Here is a 21,577-nt window from a genome sequence, read left to right on the forward strand (position 1 = left end):
ATAAAAATAATGGTGCTTAATTTGTAATGTGGACTCACTTCCACCAGCGACAAACTAATTATACTTTAGGATTTTAGCTTGTTTCTAAGCCTGGCAAGAAAAGGCCCACAGAAGAATTTAGTTCCAGTAGAGCAAATAGTTATATACTAAATAAAATACTTTCAAGTTTAAAATAATCCAGTTGTGAAACACAGCTAATTGTTTATGCCATCTACTATTACAGTTTATTCATTTTTAATATCCAGTTTTCTTCAATTGTATACAGCTTGACAGCCATATAATGTATTTAATGTAATTTTCTGAATTCACCCAAAAAACGGAGAACAAACTGGGGAACATGGCATACTTTAAAAGCATAATACCAAAGGCAATCAATGATGCTGATGCAGAAAGGTTTTTTACCAAATGCATCAGACACAGCATTGAAGTCTCTTTGCCTTGTTGGCTCACCTTGGCAGTTGAATGGGGAGAGGCCCCTTTTTCCAGTAACAGCATTGCCACCTTCTGGTTATCATAGTGAGCAGCAACATGAAGAGGGGTGAGGCCATTCTGTAAGGGCGGTTTAAAAAGCACTGCATCAATTAGGGTTAGCAGGGAATAAACAAAACCAAAAACTGTGCTAGAAAAACCAAAAACATTAAGAAGTTTATTAAAGTGTGTTAGCTGCCATGTTTTGTTTTACTTAATGAATGCAAAAACTAAAAGGAAAAGTCATTGATGTTGTTACTGAATTCAATTAAATAAATAAAAACCAAAAAATGAATGGTACACTTAAGTACACTGATTATAAATTAAGTTTACCGGTATTTTTGCTCTCAACATAGCCTCAACAGAAAAATATAAATTGTCATTAACTACAATTTTCTTTGTCACATTTCTTAATCAGTATGCAAATAACACAAGTGTGTGTGTGTGTGTGTGTGTGTGTGTGTGTGTGTGTGTGTGTGTGTGTGTGTGTGTGTCTGTGTGCATTTTTTTTCCACAACACCCAAAAAACGATAAATAGGTTACATAAGAATACATTAGGTCTTACCACTTGTATATAAAATACTCCATTTTATATCTACTTTCTAGTGATTTGACATTTGGAAAGTATTCCTATTATCAAATATAGTTTCCTAAAGACAAGCGCAGAAGAATAATATTGATAATGTCAGAACTAAGCATTAGTTAATTTCATTGGTGTCTTCAATACAGAAGGGCACAGTGAACAGTGAAAATACTGGTTACGATTGTGGATTCTATTACCTTCCCAGAAGAGTCGGGAGGAGCCCGGCGTTGCAGGAGGAGTTTTGCCACATCCAGGCTTCCATATTTAGCAGCCACATGCAGGGGGGTGAATCCTTTCTGTAAAGTTTTAATTTTAATGCTTATTTGTGGGCTGCAGTTTCAATCTTTCAGTGCTATAACATAGATACAAATGTCTATGAAACAATACATAGAACAACATATACAAAATTAATGTTGTCTTGAATATGTAGAGCATTGTTTGTTATTATGCAACTGTTATTTTCAGGTTTATTAATCTATATCCATGCCCCTGCTCCTTACAGTAATACATTCTGTAATTATAGTACATTCCTAACTGATTTTAATGATGGCATTCACCAAGAGGTGATGTTAAAACACTGCATTGAGCATTCTGTGGCCATATTAAACAACAAGTGCACATATCTGTAGAAGCCATGAGCCATGATGGAATCAGAATCTATGCATTTCTAGATCTACAAAATCATACTCTACACATAGACAAATATATTTGTAGTATATGCAGGTGATAAAGAAAATATACTGAATATAATATTTACCTTATCTAGCTATGAAAATTTGTAGTGTAGGTATATTGAGGGAACAGCCCCATAATGGGGTGCTACTACCAGCATCACCCACCCATTCTTAAATGAATGGTAGATAGCCTTGCCAGGCAGCACTTTTTTCAAATTTCACAGCTCTATAGTTCAATAGAAATATATGTAGTTGTACTATATTATTGAATGCCCAGTTTGCCAATTAGAGCTTTTAGGGCATTAATAAAAGGTATTGCTGCACCTGTCAAGTATTACAAGAATTACGGTATTTGTTTTTTAACTCGTACGTGGTGCATTCTTGACAAACTACCAATGGAAGAAACCTCCACAGCAGACTCCAGGTATAGCTGTGTGAGACCATTCTTTTTTTTATTTCCTTACACGGTTGGATCACAAATGTTTTCATGGCCATGCAGATATTTGTGGGGGGGGGGGGGGGGGGGGGGGGGGGGGGGGGAAGGTTCTTTATCTTTGATATTCCTTATTTTTTGTTTTTGTTTTTGAGAGCTTGGTTGACTGCTTTTGAGGATTCTGTTTTGTTTTTGGATGGAACTGACAGACTTATCAATGAACGTTTGTTCATTCCCAATCAAATCAAACAAGATTATCATGCTATTGTTTTTTTTTTTCTTTCATTGATCTGCTGTTTACTTTTTTGCTGCATTGTTTGGCTGTGGTTTTGAGTACATTAAAATCTGCATCTTTCTTTCTGCCGTTATTTTTCTTTTTTAATTATGTGATTGTTTATTTCTGATTAATGTTTGTTTTCTATACCAGTAAATAGCCATATAGTTTTTTTGTTTTATTTTAGAACATAAGAACATAAGAACATAAGAAAGTTTACAAACGAGAGGAGGCCATTCGGCCCATCTTGCTCGTTTGGTTGTTAGTAGCTTATTGATCCCAAAATCTCATCAAGCAGCTTCTTGAAGGATCCCAGGGTGTCAGCTTCAACAACATTACTGGGGAGTTGATTCCAGACCCTCACAATTCTCTGTGTAAAAAACCAGTGTCTCCTATTTTCTGTTCTGAATGCCCCTGAATCTCCTATTTTCTGTTCTGAATGCCCCCATTTTGGTTTGTTGCAAACTATTAGTAATCTGTTTTTCTTTGGCTATGCACAGTTTACTTTCAGTGCTGTTATTAAACTTTTTTTTTTTTTACTCTACTTGTTCCCTTTAAATCCCTTATTTATTGCTGTAGCTAACATTGAGTTTATTATAATATAGTGTATTTCCATAAGCAATCTGATTTTAAAATGGGTGTTCAGCTGCTCGGATACAGGGGGAGGAAAACACAATAGTTCTCTCCGATAAGCACCAAGCTGCTTACTGCTGAACTGATAAAGATGACTAACTGCTGTAGATTTACCTTTGTGGCTAAGGAGTGTGAGGCCCCAGCTTCTAGGAGAACTGAGGCCACATCCACTTGCCCCTCTCTGGCTGAGATGTGCAGGGGGGTGTAGCCGTTTGTGGTGGCTGCGTCAGGGTGTGCCATGTGCTGCAGTAATAATTGCACGATTTCTGTTTTACCCAGACGGGAAGCAATATGTAGTGGGGTCTGATCCTCCTGAAAAATAACAACATACAACCACATTCATAATGATAAAAGAGAACCTAAAAGTCAAAAACAAAGGTGTTGAAATGCATGTTCTTACCTATTTCCTAATGTTCCTCGAATTGTACTTATTTAGTGGCAGTAATAGTTGGATTTATAATAGGTGTATAATTATAGTAAGGTCATTACTATTTATTTAACAGTGCCACACTGCTGGAGTAAAAAGAATACAAACAGTATGGTAAAATAATGGCAGTAACTAATGCAAGGTGGAAATTTGTCAGTTTTATCCTCAATTAAAAAATACTTGCGATACTGTATGTAGCCATTTAGAACTGGTCATAGTTACACAGTGCTTATTGTACTAGTGACTTACCCTGGCTCTAGCATCCACATGTGCGCCATTTCTCAAAAGGCAGCGGACAACTTCCACCTGTCCAGCCCGAGCAGCCATGTGCAGGGCTGTCTCCCCGCGCTGCAAACACAACAGCACAATGACCTGGTCACACCACAGGACAGGGAACTCCCTCCCTGTGACCAACTTAATACAAAGATCAACTCGTCAGTGTTGGCATTCTCCGTCGCTGCCTTTAAATAGGAAGACCACCTGCAAAATCTCCCTGTTAGGACCAGTTCACAATTTAGACCATTTTGCTTGTTCTCTTTGTTGGTTGTAAAATAGATTCTACTGGAACCCACTTACCACTTTTCAAGCAAGTGGCACTGCTGCTGATTATACCTGGCAGTCTTTTCCAATTCTTTTTCATTTTTTTATTTTTTTTTTTGTTGAACTGGCAAGTTCACATTTTTATTATTTAAGTCTTACTGTTTTTTCAGACCTGCATCTTTTTAGATCAATTGAAATGACCCCAGTGTCTCTAAAATACAGTAAGGCTGCTTAAATGTTTGCTGCACAAAACAGTAAATGTAACTCCTCGTTTGTCAGCTTTGATTTGTCTCTAAGGTACACAGTAGACTTGGAGACAGTCCAGACCTTTTACATAAACTTTGATATGATTGGAATGCCTAAGGTCAAAATGCTGACATTTTAATTCTCAGCAATGGATTCTAAACACTTCCAATACAGTCAGTTTTAGTTCCTCTAATTAGTTATTCTAGCCACCGTGAAATTACAAGTAAGAAGATTTGACAATTCACAATTTGACAAATATGTGATAAAAAGTACACTAGAAAGAGTAGCATTGTGTATGACAGAAAATAATACAGTAAATCATTTACAGGGGAAAAAAGTCGGTCAGTATATTGTATTGTACAGTGAATATAGTAAAAAAAATACTGTAACTGCAATGTCCAATCAATCACTGATATAATGGCTGATTATTGTAGAGTTTATACTATGAAACACAACAGTTTTACTGTTTTTACATTATTGCTGAAATATGTACAATTTCAAGAATACATAATACAGTATTTGTATTTTATTGGACAAACCTCCTGAGTTGATACTTGAATGCCCTCCTCCCTTAGTGGTAACTTATGAAGACCTGAAATACCAATCCATTATGTCAGCGCTGTTACAAGCTAACAGGGGACCAGCTAGCACAACTGACATCTCTTCAAAACAACACAACCCAAACATCTTCTGGCAGCTGTCACGCTGCAGTACAGATACATATTCAAATATTTTGCGGTTACAGCATTTTTTTAAGACACGAGAACCTTTTATAATATAGTTATATCAATATAGTTTCTTTATGCTGTTCATGTCTTGCAAAGTCAATAGTTTAGTTCCGCTGTGGTCATATAGATAGATTACATGACACTACTTACATATTACATATGCAAAATATTGTCTACATTTCCTGTCCTGAATTTGCTTCAGTAGGCTAAATCAAGCCATACTCACAATGTTAGTGACATCCGGAGAGGCTCCATTCTGCAGCAGGAGGAGGACTATATTCAAGTGGCCCATGAAGGCTGCCACATGTATTGGAGTAAGGCCAGACTGTGAAACAAAACAACAAGGTTTTACTGCACTGAAAGAGATTTGATTAAATAGAAACATTTAGGACAGCATTACTTTACAAGTAAACAGTAAGAAATGTACCTCTGTTATGGCTTGGATTGAAGCTCCATATTTCACAAGGAGTTCCATGACTTTGACTCGATTTTTCTTGCATGCAATGTGCAGTGGAGTAAATCCATTCTGTGCGGGAGACAAACAAATCAGCATACAAAAATCTCAAAACTTTGCTTTATCTGAGGTATTACTGTACTGCATTTGATAATCCAGCAAATAAAATAGTGGTTTTCTCAAGTATTCACACCCACCAATAATGTTACATTTTGTTGAATTACAAATAATCTATGCACAGTTTTTTAAACAAACTGTTTTTATTCAAAGCTGTACTAACTGAACACTGTTATATGAGGAGGAGGTTAAATGTCAGCAAAACTTGCAAAGAAAATATACAAAATGAAATTTACTGGTTGCATAAGTATTCAGCCCCTTATGTCAGTACTTGGTAGAAGCACAATTTGCAGAAATTATTGCTATGAGTCTTTTTGGATAGGTCTCTACTAGCTTTGCACAGTAGGATGGTGAAATATTTGCCCATTCTTCATTGGAAAATTGCTCCAGTTCTGATAAGTTTATTGGGAATCGTCGATGGACTGCAAAAGTTAAATTTTTGTGCCATCTGACCATAAAACCTTTTTTCACATGTCTGCAGTATTATTTGCATGCTTTTTCTCAAACCATACGTGCTTTAAAATGAGGCTTTTTGGGTAATGGCATCTTTCTTGCCATCCATCCATACAGGGCAGCTTTGTGTAGGGACTGGCTTAATGTTGATGTGTGAATGTTGATTCCCATCTCACACAGAACTTTGCAGATCTCTCAAGGTCATTGTTGGCTTCAGAGTGAGATCCCAAACCAGTTTCCTGCTTGCACGGCTGCTCATTTTAGGAGGGCGATCTGATCTGAGTTGTGTCTGGGTGGTATGATGCATCTTCCATTTCTTAATGATGGACTTCACTGTGGGCTGATTTAGGGCTGCAGTAGCAAAGGGGTTGAATACTTATGCAACTAAGATTAATCTGTTTTTTTCTATAGATCTTATTTATATTCTATATGCATTTTTTAACTTTATCAATGTGGAGTAGTTTGTGTAGATTCTACATGTAAAGTCTAATTTGAAAGCGTTGTGGAGTACGCTCTTGTGCCAACAAAATGTGTAAACTTTGCAGGGGGATGAATACTTCAGCAAACCACTGTGTATATATATATATATATATACACATTTCTACTTATTGATAATGTGTTATGTGTGTTCACCAGTGCACGGGCATTGGGATTGGCTCTCTTGTCCAGAAGCAGTTTTGTTACTCTGTAGTGACCACAGTGCGCAGCAACATGAAGGGCAGTCAAGTAGTCCAGTGTGACATCATCTACAGGTGCTTTGTGCTGCAGCAGGTGTTTGACACATTCTACATGGTCTCCTTGGGCAGACATGTGAAGAGGAGACAGTCCATTCTGTGGAAAAGAAAAAAAAGTTTTGACTTGCCTGCAGATCAAAACAACCATAAAAATAAAATAAAATCTTGTGGTACTTTTCCCTTATCTTCTTTCTGAAATTATAACTTATAATGACATTCATAGACATATGATAATTCTGATAAAATGATGAATGGGTAAACTAACAACACAGAGTTCAGTTAATGCGTTCCAATTCCCATAATGTATGTACACCAGCAAAATAGCAATGATACTTCCCATATTTCGTTTGTAAAAAAAAAAAATGACACAAAAAGCATTCTTGCCACAGTAAATAAATCAGTGCTTTACAAATTAATATAGCTACATTTATATTGAAATTCTGGTGCCGTCCTTGGACCAACCTCTAAAAGCCACTTGATACTATAACTTAATTTGAGACAATTTTACTGTCATCTTTAATGGGATTTGGCAGTTTCATACAGTTCACTCTGATATCTGCCTGAACATTCTAGAGAATGAGCTTCAGAAAGCCCTTTCAGTAGATGGTAACGTACCTTTGTCCTTGCTAGCATGGGCGCACCCCTCTCCAGAAGAAGCTCTACGGCTGGGTCGTGCCCACTTCGTGCAGCGCAGTGCAGGGGTGTGAGCCCATCCTGAAACACAGGACCACAAGTAAAGACACTGCGATTCATCAAGGAGAAACAACCCGGTAGTTCTGAAGAGACAGTTCAGTCCAGAGGTAGAACTGTAAGTTTCTGCTCTTAACAGGGCCTAACTATCTCATCTAAAAGATTTTAGAGTTTAATGTGGGTTTTTCATTTCTATTGTGAGCTGGAAGTTTCTACGATGTTCCAGTTTATTCACAATTAAATCTATACAGGGTAAGCTTGCCAACTGGTTTTAACAGACAATAAACTGATAAACTGATATATCATTGCTAATAATATAAAGTATCAGATCTGCCTGTATTTATTGGTTGTTACTGTTCACCACTTAATTTGCTGTAAATCTCAAAACATTAGACCATTGTTAAAAATGCTGCAGATATTATATCTAATTAACCAATTAATATAATGACTAAGTACTAATACTTCTGAATAATTTTTTCCCGCAGCCAGATCAACATATAAAACTTCAGCAATGTTAAGCTCAGGGGAGGAGGACAGAAGTTTTCTTTAGAATGTTTTTGTTAGTGATGCAATGCAATAATAATAATAATAATAATAATAATAATAATAATAATAATAATAATAATAATAATAAACAAAAAAACCTTAATAGAATGTAAGTGCACAAGTTAAGGAATTATGATGGAGCTGATAATGACAGTGTGGAGATAACCACAGAAATAGCACCTTGACACAATTAGTAAGCTGAGAAATAACTCAGGAATTAGGTTGCAGAGTGTGGTTGTATAGAGCTTCACAGTAGCTTTTAAGATGGTGTATTTCCAGACCTTACTTTTTATTAGCAACTGTAAATTATCTTTATTGTAAGGCAATATTAATCTTTGTTACAGTGACTTTAACCGACCAAGAAATATTATGACTGACTTTGCGATTTGTTTTGATGGGCACAACTTATTTCATAACTCATACATTATGTCACAGAAAAAGTTTTGGCCTTCTTTGGTATAATTCATCACATTTCTATACAAAAAGCCTACCCTCATTCAGTTCACCTATTGGTCCAGGCTCAAGGGGATGCAAACACAAGTCTACTGAAGTCCTACAGGAACTCAGGACAACATTATTACTACTTTCCATTGTACTGCTACCCAAGATATTGAGGCATCCTTTCAGAGAGAGGCTTACAGAGGCTGGGGCAAGAGTCTTCCCATTCAAATGTAACACACTGAGCGTATACCGCTGTATCTACCACTGCTGGACCGTACATACTCTTGGCCATAGCGAGTACAAGAGGACAAAATGAGAGAAACAAGAGGCACCAACGACTGGGCATCAAAGACATACAGCATTATCACAAAATAGTGTTAACAAATTAAAAGCATGGACAGCTTGTTTACTTAAAACAAGATTTCCTGCAGTGATTACAGTGCAGCGCTGGATAATATCCAATACTAATACTAATATACTGTACTACCAATTAGAAGGCCTGAGTTTTATAAGATAATCCTTTACCAAATGATGCTTTTATTTAAGTTTAATGGCAGGCGTTAAGTGGTAAGATATTACAATTGATTTTTTTTTTTAGATTAAGATGTTATTTAAAATATTTTAGTGTATGTCGGACTTTAGTACTGAACCAGGCTATAATGTCTGCAGGTACATTATCACTGTCCAAACCATTATTAAACACTTTACAGTAATATTAATGCTTTTAATATGTCCTGCACCTTTAAAAAACATCTACAGTTTTCTTAATTGGCAGTAGATATGCCTTTTAGTTTTTTAGGTTTTTTTTTTTTTTTTGTGCAATGGCAATACTTTTGCATTGGCTCAAACCTTCTGTGGTTGAAAGTATAAATTGACATTGAAAACCAAACAGAGAGGAGGATCAATCTTAGGTTTGAAATTGTAAAAGTATTTTCAAGGCTTCAAGTGCTGAAAATTATGTTCCAAAGCTTGCCTACAGAGCCTGTTGCAGTGCAGGCTGAGGGAGACAGCAGGGTGCACTAGGTAAGGAGCATGCTGAATGGAGAGGGAAGGCAGTGTGAACAGAGAGTGGGCGAGGGGGGCCGAAGGAAACTCACTCTGGTCTTGGCATCGATCTGTGATCCCCGATCCAGGAGGAGACGTACCATGTTGGTGTTTCCTCTTTTGGAAGCTACGTGGAGAGGAATGATTCCATTCTACAAATCAATGAGAACATTGTTACTAGACAATAATATTAAAATGTTCACGAAAACAAAACAAAAAATAGACGTTTTTACACCAGGTCTTATCAAGAATGGATGTACAGTAGTACAGGTTATAGATTAAAAACTCTGAATGATGGAAAACACGTCCCTTATGGGCCACATTGAAGGTGCTGGATGTAGCAACTCTGCCAAGCACATTTATAATCACCCTGTAAGCTTGTTGCTACTGTATGCCTTAATAAAACTGGATGCATAGCTGAATGTTTGACTTTTCTCAGACTGAGCTTTTGTCGGGCCTTTCAGTAAAAGTCGTTTTTACTGTAAAATCTCTTGTAACAATTTAAAAGAAACGATGTATTGTTTAATCAGACACATGTATAGGAGGCTGTGTGGTCCAATGGTTAAAGAAAAGGGCTTGTAACCAGGAGGTCCCCGGTTTAAATCCCAGCTCAGCTACTGACTCATTGTGTGACCCTGAGCAAGTCACTTAACCTCTTTGTGCTCTGTCTTTCGGGTGAGATATTGTTGTACGTGACTCTGCAGCTGATGCATAGTTCACATACCCTAGTCTCTGTAAGTCTCCTTGGATCAAGGCCTCTGCTAAATAAACTAATAATGTATCTGGAATGGCAACACTGGTAGGAAAATGGCTAAAGCTTTAACTTGGTGCCTTTTATCTTTTAATTTTGCAGTAGAAATGGCTTCATAAGTGTACTTCAAGCTGTGGTCATTCCAAGTTATTGGAAAAAGAGATTTACACAAAAAGGCTGACTATCTCTTCCATGTCATAAATGTAGAAGCTTTGCATGGCAATACATGTGCTATCCTTGAAATCTGCTCTGCTTGAGTGGATGGTTATTTTAAATCATACGCCGATGTCCACAGAAAAAGAATGCCACAACAATTTCAACAATTTGGATTCATTTCTTGAAGGGATCGCTGCATACCCAAGCCTGACAGAAATATAGTTGGTTGTTTATTCCATACTTAATTGCAATACTAACCAAGACAAGAACTTACTTATCTCTTAATTGTTTGAAATGGGACAGAAGTCTTAGAGCTGTAATCCTTCTTCAATCAAGAAATCAGGATAAGAAGCAAATTGTCCAAAAATCAGCTGGCTGCCTTAACACGTAAAGGCCATTCTTGTAATTAATGCTTTTTGTTTTCTCAGCAGTTGCCATATTCCTTTGTGTGAGATTTAGCTAGTTTGATCAAAATGCAAAAAAACCCCAAAAAACAGTGGATATTCAAACGTACCCTGGCGGTAAAGTCAACAGCAGCTCCGCGATTAAGCAGCAGTGTGGCAACATTGACATTCCCATAGTGGGCAGCGATGTGCAGGGGAGTAAAACCGCTCTGGAAAACAGAAAGCAATGGTAGTCAGCTTTAGTTCACAAGAACTACCGTTTTGTAATCCTTTTTCCCCTCATGCAACAGTCACATTAGGCATCACTGTGAAATATCAACAACCTTCCAAATGGAAACTAAATATGTTTACCAACACACACACACATAAAGTCTTCATGCAACATGTTTTAAACCTACAGAAACAATGCATACCCAGTCTGTATTATTAAAAAAAAAAAAAAAAATTATATTATTAATGTTTTTATTTTGACTTGAACATGTCTTTTCTGTGTGTTCACAAGGATTTGTATAATAGATTTGGTGGGTGGTGGTGGGGGGGGGGGGGGGGGGGGGGGGGAACGACACGCACAAAAAATTTAGTCGGTTAAACGGCAATTAACCAAAAGTGCACTATGTCACCATACGTTAGATATTATGAATCACACCAGGGTCATATGATAACGGATATTGCAGAGCAGTTTAGTATGTGAAATGCTTGCCCTTACCTTTCCATTCTGTTAGACATGTTCCAATTTAATATGAAAACATTATTTACAAAAATGTGAAGAATATTGTGATTGAGAAATGATTATAAATTGTACATTCAATGCTGGAAATGATGCAAAATAAATTAAGTAACGGTTCATGCCAGCAAGAGTATTTCCATCTCTCCTTGAGCTAGGTTTTATAAATAAATTAAAAAAAAAAAATCTTAATTCGAGTTTTGTAACAGATGCTGTACTCTGCTTCTTTTACAGTAGGAAAGTGCTAAACTAACAATGCTAACCACCGCCACATAGTGTAACAGTACATCCTTAGCTCAAAAGGATATTGTCAGATATAATCAGAGCGAATGTTCCTGGAAAGCATTGTTAATGTTGTTTTTCTTTTTTTTTCACACAGTAATCAGAAAAGACTGCATATAGAATGATGACATCAACAGGGAATGAACTACTGAGCCCAGCGTCAAGTAATTATGCTAACAAACATAGAGTAGCTATTAACACTGAGGAAAACTACATTATCTTATATTTTGGGGTTATTTGAATTTCTGTTTGTTTATTTTGCTCCACCTAAGATTGGTGGACAGGAATTATTAAGCAATAATGAATGGCCTGTTCATTAACTCTTACAGTGCTTGATATGTCTCCTAGATATGATTGAACTGTTATAAGAAATACTGACAACACTGTACTAATAAGGTATTTCAGTATGGCATCATTAAATGAGAACACTGTATCCAATTATATTTAAATTCACTGAACATTTCTGTTTGGAACATTTATGCATTACAATATTTTTTAAAAGGCAATACAGCAATATAACATTAAAAGAAAAGATAATCGCAGATACAAAAAAAAAACAAAACAATAACAATAAAAATGCATATAACAAAATACTTCAAAATTCGTACTATGAACTTTGGTATTTGTACATCAGAGACAGTAAAACTTGTTTTAAACAGAATAATGCAGATGCAACCAAAATTCATAGCCACCACTTTGTATTTCATACCAAAAGCCATTTGTTGCATCTGCATTATTCTGCATTGGAACTTAGTTGTGTGTTATATATGTTGTATTAACAATAGGAAATGCACTGATATCTATGAAATACAAAGAAAATATATAACTGAATATGTGTAATAGAAGAAGATAATATCAATGCAACTTTAGAAACACAAACTGGTGTCAATATTGACTAAGAAGCATTTCAAAAAAAATATTGGACTGAAATTAAATAAATAAATAAATAAATCAAACTTCTAGAAAATAAATTGATATAAAGTTTTTAGGAAATAACTTATTAGCCATGCATGTGAACAACTTTTATAAAACTACTGTACATGTTGACTACTCATGTAACTCCACCATGCAAGACTAAAAAAGTGATTTAAGCAAAGCTTAAAAATAACAATAAAAAAAAAAAATCTCTATGACAAAGATATTGAAAAAGTGTATCAGAATATATACCTCAGTAGTCCTATTAACCATCATCTGGTGCAGCATGATTGAGGAAGGAAACATTTTGTTATAAAACATAAAATACCTTTGAAAGAGAAACCAACTCAGTTTTATTTGCATTGTATTCTTTGGTACAAAAATGACTTGCATGCATTCCACATTTCACCCTGCAAAAATTATACTATACAAAAAACTATACAAAATATTTGAACCTATGAAGTAAAAATCCTTCAAACAAAATGTATATACAACTTACAGCTTGTTAAACAAGGGGCTCCTGTTGACAGAATTTCAACACAAACACAAACACACACACACACACACACACACACACACACACACACACACACACACACACAGTTAAACAAAAAAGGAGTTCAGGTTAAAACGTCTTATCTCATTTCATGGCAGTCAATTCTGTTGTCAATTCCTTGCAACCCAGTGGTGAGTAATCACACAGGATGTCTTGAGATTAAAAACAAGTGGGAGGCCTCTCACTGCAGCTCACCTTGGACTGCACGTCAGCATTATGGTCGTTCTGGAGAAGGAGTGCCGCGGACTTGGTGTCGTCCTTGCGTGCGGCAATGTGCAGGGCTGGCAGCCTCACCTTCCCCTTGGTGTCGTTCTCCAGGAGAATAGCCACCACCTGGTTGTGGCCCTGCTGCAGTGCGACAGCCAGCGGAGTGAAGCCGTCCTGAAGATTTACACAAAGAAATCAATCCCAAGCCTCCATAAAACACCGGTAAGTGAGCAGGCTCAGTCTAGACAAAAAAAAAAAAACAAAGCCTCCAATGCTCTCTTACACACGCCCTCTCAATCCATAAAACATAATTCACTCAGTTCATATTTTTTTGTATAACCTCTGGAGTCTTGTTTAATATAATGATATTCTATATAATGAACAGGGGGGCTGAGATATCTGAAACCATTGGAATTCACAAAAAAATCACGAATGCTCCAAATATATGTGAACTGTCAGTGGCCCAGTAGGCATATAGGATGGAGGTGGGGAGCTTCACAGATAACAACAGATTAGTTTAAGAGTTCGGAAACACCTTGTATATGGAGGTTGGGGAGTTGAAAATATTTTAAGCAAAGCAGGGGTGTATGACACATTTATTATACTGGCAAGGAACATTACCTGTTCCGGTATCTGTAACTGTCATTTAATAATCATTTAATCTTGCTTAATCTTGCAAAAGTGATAATAGACAACACTCAAGGATGTAAGGATGACAACTATTCAATCCATTTGAAAAGCAAGACCTTTTAGGACAATTTTGGCAGGATAGTAAACTGATCAAATTTGTAATGATTCATTGCCTATGTTGTTTATGAACTGTGACAATAAATTATAATTTGTGTAAGAGTCATTTGTAATAACTCCTTGAATAAAATGTAAATTTGCGAAAACCTGCTCCTTTACTTAACTAATGTTAAACAGTAACAGGCACAAGTGTATCATTAAGATACCTACCTGTTGCATCACTGAAACCCTTTAGATACCCAATTATACAAATTCGTTCAGCTGTATGTAAAACATTCTTGTTGTCTTTTTATCTAAAACATTATTTTTTAAGGGAGATGAGAAAATTTTAGACAAATAGCCTTACTAAATGGAAAGGCTATATATATATATTAATTTGGAATTATTATTATTACAGTATTGATTTTACACATTGTTACATTTGAATTGTTTAAAGAAAATATATGTATTAAGAACATAATATATATTAAAACTATTTTAATACATGCATGTCATTTAATACCTCTGTGGCAATGCTCTGGTTTGATCCATTTTCCAGTAGGTACCTCACAACATCTACGTGGTTCTCCTGGGCTGCCATGTACAAGGGAGTGAATCCATTCTGTAGTCCAAAAGAAACACAGTTGAAGAATTGTGTACACAACATGCACTGCTGTACCATGCAGTTTTAGGGCATTTGCAAAGAAACATTTTTATATTATTTCAGGTAGCCTATATTTTTAATTAATATTTTTAACCAATATTAAAAGCTTAACATTCTCTAGCCAGGATGGGTCCTTCCAGTTCAAGACCTGTATTTTCCACTATGGGCAAATAAGCAGGCTAATGGCCCACTCCATAGCTAATAAATAAATTGGCCAATTTGTACAATGTAGAAAATCAGGCCCCAGGTCTTTGTTCCAGCCATGTTTAAAATTGTTTAATTAAACCCAATTAAACCTTCATTCAAGCTCTAAAGTAGTTCCTGGGATACAGTGGCCCTCGAAAAGTGGAATTGGGCACACTGGCTCTACAGTAACTGGAGGTTGACGAAGATACTGTACATAGCTAATTTTTTTAATAATAAAAAATCCTTCCTATACTATATGTGGCATTCATATTTTTACAGCTAAATTAAGACAGGGCCAAGCATATGGACATGATACTGGGGGATGTAAATTAAGAGACAATCTAAAAAAAAAAAAAAAAAAACCTTACACAGGCACATAGGGCTGCTTTTAGAGAGTTCCTAACCCTTTATTAAGAAATGCTTGATTAGAAATGCTCTTTATTTGTGGGCATCTAACATGGTTTGATAGACACTTCTTTAACAGCGGGTATGTAGTCATGGAACCCAGCCACCCACCTCAATAACAAATCAAACATACACACTATACATTATTCATCAAGATCTTATTCTGTAACATCATCAAAGTGGTCAGTTTACTGTTTGTATGTTCCTGCAGTGTTTGTACATGCTTGCACCTGACATTTATTGTTGTGTGATTAGGCAAGCTTTCCTTTCTTCTCTGGTCTTTGGCTCTGGTTTCCTTCCAAGACACCTACTTTTTTTTTGCTAAACAACTGCTTATAAATCTAGTAATTCTACAACAGTCATACCAACATTCCAACTCACATTAACATTTTTCTAACTGAGAAAAATAATCTGACCTTGTTTACAAGGATAATAAAATCGATAAAACAAAGTACCGGATTCAATGGTGAAATATAATATGATGGAACTCACAAACATTATTAACTTTAACCTTCTGTAGCTACTTTACATTATCCTTATCTAAGGATTATGTTTTCTATGTCATGTATTGCCACTTTTCAATATTTCTGTTTCTTTATTTCTCTATTGGTTATTTATCAAGTAATTCCTCATCATTCTGACGTTCAGATGCCAAGAACTTCCATGTCTCTGTCGGTGAACTCATCTGTGTGGCCTGTTTTTTTTTTTTTTTTTTTTTTTTTTTGTTCCTCACAGAACACACCAGCATCTAACAGAACAGCAGGGAGTAGCCATCCATTCAGCCACTAGTTGCCATGGAAACTGAGAGTTGAGATTTCACTGCAGCATGTCAGACAGTGGATTTATTAATGTATTTAATTCACAATTATATTTTATTGTAGTTCCTACACAATTAGTTTAAGTAGTCATTTTTGTTATTAACACATTAAAATCTAATCATTCTTTTGCTACAAGAGTGTTGTACTAAATCATACAGCTTGATAGTGAGAAATGATCAAATGATCTCATTATATATTTTGACACGTGCCAATGGCTATACCAGAATGGTTCTTTAGGTGGAGGTCTCACCTGGCATTCTCAGTGTGAAGTGAACACACAAAAGGCATACACATGAAACTGATTGGTTGGGCAACTAAAACAATATTTGCTGTGTGAAGGGTGCCAGGTGGAGAGTGTTTTTTTACAATAATACGCTGCATTAAATACTCAAGTCCTAGTGTGTATAAAAATCATTTCTTTGAATTTAAAAAATGAACCCTGTTTGCAAACAAACCACAGGGTTTTTCTATAAGCTGACCAGCGGCTTTCTATTCAAATTATTTGCGACCAGAAAATAGATAGTATACCTAAAAGGCAATATTAGCTTCAGAATAAAATCAAACTACAGAGTAAATTAATAGATGTTGATTCGATTTTAATTATTTAATTAATTATTAAGCATCAGATGCAGGTAATTAAGCATGCTGAACTGGCATCACTTGAGACTGAAGTCCTCACTATCTATCCATACAGAAGGGATCTTGCAAGCAAGTGCTTGACTTGAGAAGGCACTACAAGACTATAGCACCATGGTAAAGTTCCAAAATGAAATGACAAGTGCTGACTGTAGGACTGATGACCTATTCAGATACTGAGCATCTTCAAAGCTTTTTAATTTATCACAATGACGGGCCTTTTTTGCAGCCTCTGTTGCACAGGGACACAAGGGACATCAGAAACAGCATGAGTGTTATTGTGCAGAGCTCTAAAAATGCAGACTGTTGAGGTGTCAAGTCTAAATTGGTCTTAATCTAAGACATGGCTAAATTACTTATTTGTTACAGGATCTGTCCCCACATACCATATCCACACTGCCTAAATACTGGCAATCTATAGACAACCAGCCATTTTATAACTAATGAAGACTGTGGTGGTTTATTATCTAATTTGACAAAGTAGACTATATTTTCTTCATTATAAAGCAATACAATGGTGAATAATCTTATGTTATCAATGCTGGCTACAATAACTGAGCCTGACGTGAACTTTAATAGGATTCTGAATTCCAGGTTTCATATACTAATGCAATCGTGATCAATACATTTTAAAAGTCTGTCTGTTTTGGATGTGAGTACCACATAAAACAGCAGCATGAAATTAAATGAATAATTTAAAAAGAGCTTGTTTTCTGAACATTGTATTCTGAACTACACTGATTTCCCAATATGAACATAAGAAACTGTGAGCATTCTAACTGCTCAAGCTGCTCAGAGTCAAGTCATCTTATGTAAATGAGGACTAGCAGAATCCCCATTGTGGACCTGCATGCAAATTGATCCTATTTTTCAGGCCATATGCAGATACACATTCTCAAAAGCACAAATCACTGGATGTTCAATACAGGAAGCTGCTGGAAAAGCTGCAATTTTCATGAGAACAATGGAAAGGTTTAGCCTCACTCTATTTTTTAGCAACTGCACAAGGTTACAGAACTCCCCACCCACCTTGCTCAGCATTGATTGTGATAAAATGATTCCACAATTTTGACACCTTTGCTAAGTGCTCCTAGTATAGTTTGCACTTGCTATGTTTCATGAAAGAGATTTCTTTGCCTGAATCCAATTTTCTAGTGTTAAAAGATAATGGGCCACTATGGCAATGTTGCCCCATCCCTGTGTGTATTCCCGTGTTGTATGTTATGTGTAGTTTGTTAATGTAGGTGTATAGTCATTGGTACACAGGACGTAATATGGGGTATGCACATGATTGTTTAAAATGTATATTTGTATTTAGGCACGAGGATTGCACAGCACTTCACGTGCAGGTAAAATGTAATAACATGCGAGCACAGGTAATTGCACTTTATTAATTCACATGCAATTGTACTGAGACTCCAATTGAATGATTGATTAGCAATCAAGTCTCGGTACAGCTGCATAAAAGCAGCATGTTTTCACTCACTCAGGGTTGTGTGTTCGATGAGTGGAGAACGGGATTGGAGATGTAGGTAATACTAATTATAATAGTAGCTCATCGTATTTGTCTGTATAGTTCATTTTGTTTGTCTCTTTGTTTTGGCTGCCAGTGCCGTGTCCTGTGTTTTGTTTGTCTTTACAACCTTTTATTTTCTGTCTGTTCTATTATTAAATGCTGATCGAAAACAATCGCTCAGCTTCAACAAACTCCACCTCTCTGTTGTTTAGTTGTTGGTTCCTGGTTCTGGTCTGACGTCACCCACTACAGCCATCTTTGTGACAGCCTTATTCATAAAAGATGGAGGTATTTTACATCCATTAAAAAAAAAAAAAAACTGCTGGGCGGTATTTAACACACTATTTATATAAGTACTGGCTGGTTAGTTTACCAGCCTGTAATGGGTTCCCTACTTTAAGACCTCAGTGGCATACACCGTCTGTTTCCTTCGGAATATTGGGTTGGCAGGGCAACCTACATTTGACAATATGGCAAAATGCATAAATGACCTAATTATTGGATTATTAAACAAATATGACAGCTAAAGACTAAAATACATGTTCCTAAACACAGAAATGGTGCTAGGAAATTATACCGTTAAGAAGCATCTCATTCTCCTCCTGGCCTGAGGCATGTGTTAATTATGATGCCGGTAAGGGTCAATTACTGGCACAATACAGATTTATAAATCAGATGAATAAGTGGAATAAATTCCCCTCTTTTACCCCTGACCTGGCCGCCGGTATATCAGCCTGTCTGGTCACTATTCAATCCTGGATGGCATGCCGCTACCTCCTCATCAACCCATCAAAAACTGAAATCCTTTTCTTCCACTCCCCCTCGTCTCCACCACCCTGCCCCACCATTTCATTCCCCCCTTGTCCTTCAATCCAACCCTCTGTGCTCGTAACCTCGGGTCATATTCGATTCCACCCTCTCACTTTCTGACCATATCTCGGCCATAACACGCACCTGCCATTTTCACCTATTCAACATCCACAAAATACGCCCCTCCGTCTCCTTCTCCGCTACCAAACTCCTGGTCAACTCTTTTATTTTCACCCAGCTTGACTATTATAAATCCCTCCTCCTTGGTCTCCCCTCCCCCTTATACTACTTCAACAAACTCAAAATGCTTCTGCCCGTATTGTATTTAACCTCCCCCACTCCTTCCACACTTCCCTTCTCTTCCTCCAGCTATACTGGCTCCCTGTTTACCACAGTTGTCTGTTCAAATTCCTTACACTAATATATAAATCTCTCCATGGCCTTGCCCCACCTTATCTGGCTGCACTTATTTCCTGTTATATTACTCCCCATCCCTTACGCTCGCCAAATCCTGTTTTCGTTCCTTCTCTCTTCTTGCTCTCGTTCATTGGAATAGAGTCCCAAGCAACATAAAACAGTCACCCACCTTACGTAGTATCTTCTCCTCCCTTAAAACTCATCTTTTTTCCCTATCCCATCCTACCCTACTGCTGGGCCGCAACCTCCTATTATGATCTTGCCTGTCCGACCCTGACCTAGCCTCTGGCCCTTGCTTTCATATAGCTATTAATCTCCTCATCCTCCACCAATATTCGTAACCTCTTTCTTCACCCATTTTTCTCATTTTGTACAAAATTCTTAAAACTTGTAAAGCGCCTTGGTTAAAAGTGCTATAATAAATGCTAAATAAATAAATATTTAGATATCTGATACTAGTTTAGAAAAGTCAATAGGTGTTTTTGTTTTTTTTTCTCCTTTCAAAAAAACAGGGATTAATTAAAGACTGGAGTAAACTCTTTCAAAATCAACTGGAAACTATTTATTTGGCCAAAAATGTATACAGTTTTATTTGGTTTTATTCCATCCATGGCAAACATTGTTTGATTTAGACTTATATTATGCTATTGTCAAACATACTGGGCACTTGAGTATTACAGATTGGTAGATGTGTAGCTTTTCTTCTTATTGTAAAATAATTCTGTAAATAAACCACAGCATCAGTTTTGGTCAGAATTATTCTGGAATTGACTAGTATCCATTATACTGAAACTATGCCCACAATCTATTTTTCTACAAAACTTATTGAAATGTTCAGTCACATAGTTCTTAGTATCCAATTTTACAAGATACATTGTATACTTGTACTGCTAAAACATCTGCAGTATTTATAAAGCTCAATCGTGATTTATTTTAAGATGTAAATGCACTGTTAGCAACCCTTTCAATTGTCTTTGGCGCAGTCCACTGTGCTTTGTCACATTGTAAACCACAGAGATATGAAACTGACCTCATCAATTCACAGTCCAATAAGGGATCTACACACTGCTGTCCATTTGTATTTATAGGTGTGATAAAAGTCAGGAGAGTTTAAACTGTGTTTAGTTTTAATGTTGAGCTCCTTTTTTTTTCCATTTTTTTTTGTACATTTTTGTGAATTAATTGTGTGACAGTACTTTACTGTGCATACTTCAAAAATATAAATAACCTTATACAGTATCTCTACTGTGGTATTATTTAAATCCTCAACGATAAATCTAAATATAAATAAATAAATAAATAAATAATAGTTTTATTGCATGAATAGAGCTCCTCTAACCCTTCTACAGTATTAGTAGTGACTGCTAAATAAGGAATAATATTAATAACTTTGAGTGGATTGACTGATGAATGTGTATTTACTTGTAAAACATACATTTCACTTTGTTAATAAACTTTGTAACAGGAACAAAAAAGATGTAAATGAGATAACCCATAAATCAAGAGAATACAAGACAACTGCCATTTCAAGCAATGGTATTAACAGTTTTATTTATGGTTTAGTTTTTGCTTATACCGTACACATCTACATTAGGAAGGTTCATAACAGCTTCACTGCCCATGGCATGAAGACATGGAGTGGCATCTAGTATCTGAAGTATCATATCACTCGAGAAAAAAAAAAAAAAAACACTTCATTTGGGATTACACATACACTCTAAATGGTACGTTTAGAGAAAAACACAGGCATTTATATATTAAGAAGCACTCAACAGATTAGCTATTGCTTCCAAGGAGAGTTCCTAAACTGAGATTAAATGTTCTGCATGTTTTGATACAAACTACAGTACTGTACTACTGTATAATCTACAATCTAATGCGATACTGTGGAACAACCATAAATCATCCTGGATAACAGC

General features: G+C 36.2%; 1 protein-coding gene across 15 annotated transcripts in view; it reads right to left on the reverse strand.

Annotated features, from left to right (window-relative positions):
• LOC121295531 (ankyrin-2-like) overlaps positions 1 to 21,577 on the reverse strand; it is a 239,531-nt gene that overhangs the window by 69,579 nt on the left and 148,375 nt on the right. For 9 of the 15 annotated variants that reach the window (XM_041220297.1, XM_041220326.1, XM_041220318.1 and 6 more), the window contains 14 exons: positions 14,730 to 14,828; positions 13,469 to 13,654; positions 12,970 to 12,993; positions 11,503 to 11,511; positions 10,907 to 11,005; positions 9,539 to 9,637; positions 7,380 to 7,478; positions 6,664 to 6,861; positions 5,434 to 5,532; positions 5,233 to 5,331; positions 3,742 to 3,840; positions 3,180 to 3,377; positions 1,249 to 1,347; positions 451 to 549 (listed from right to left, as the gene is read on the reverse strand). In XM_041220297.1, the coding sequence (XP_041076231.1) occupies positions 451 to 549; positions 1,249 to 1,347; positions 3,180 to 3,377; positions 3,742 to 3,840; positions 5,233 to 5,331; positions 5,434 to 5,532; positions 6,664 to 6,861; positions 7,380 to 7,478; positions 9,539 to 9,637; positions 10,907 to 11,005; positions 11,503 to 11,511; positions 12,970 to 12,993; positions 13,469 to 13,654; positions 14,730 to 14,828 (1,506 nt within the window). The remainder of the gene's footprint in view (positions 1 to 450; positions 550 to 1,248; positions 1,348 to 3,179; positions 3,378 to 3,741; positions 3,841 to 5,232; positions 5,332 to 5,433; positions 5,533 to 6,663; positions 6,862 to 7,379; positions 7,479 to 9,538; positions 9,638 to 10,906; positions 11,006 to 11,502; positions 11,512 to 12,969; positions 12,994 to 13,468; positions 13,655 to 14,729; positions 14,829 to 21,577) is intronic. The other 6 variants (XM_041220359.1, XM_041220351.1, XM_041220397.1 and 3 more) reach the window with 1 other exon arrangement.

This window comes from Polyodon spathula, chromosome 2, assembly GCF_017654505.1.
Source record: "Polyodon spathula isolate WHYD16114869_AA chromosome 2, ASM1765450v1, whole genome shotgun sequence".
Taxonomy (NCBI): Eukaryota; Metazoa; Chordata; class Actinopteri; order Acipenseriformes; family Polyodontidae; genus Polyodon; species Polyodon spathula.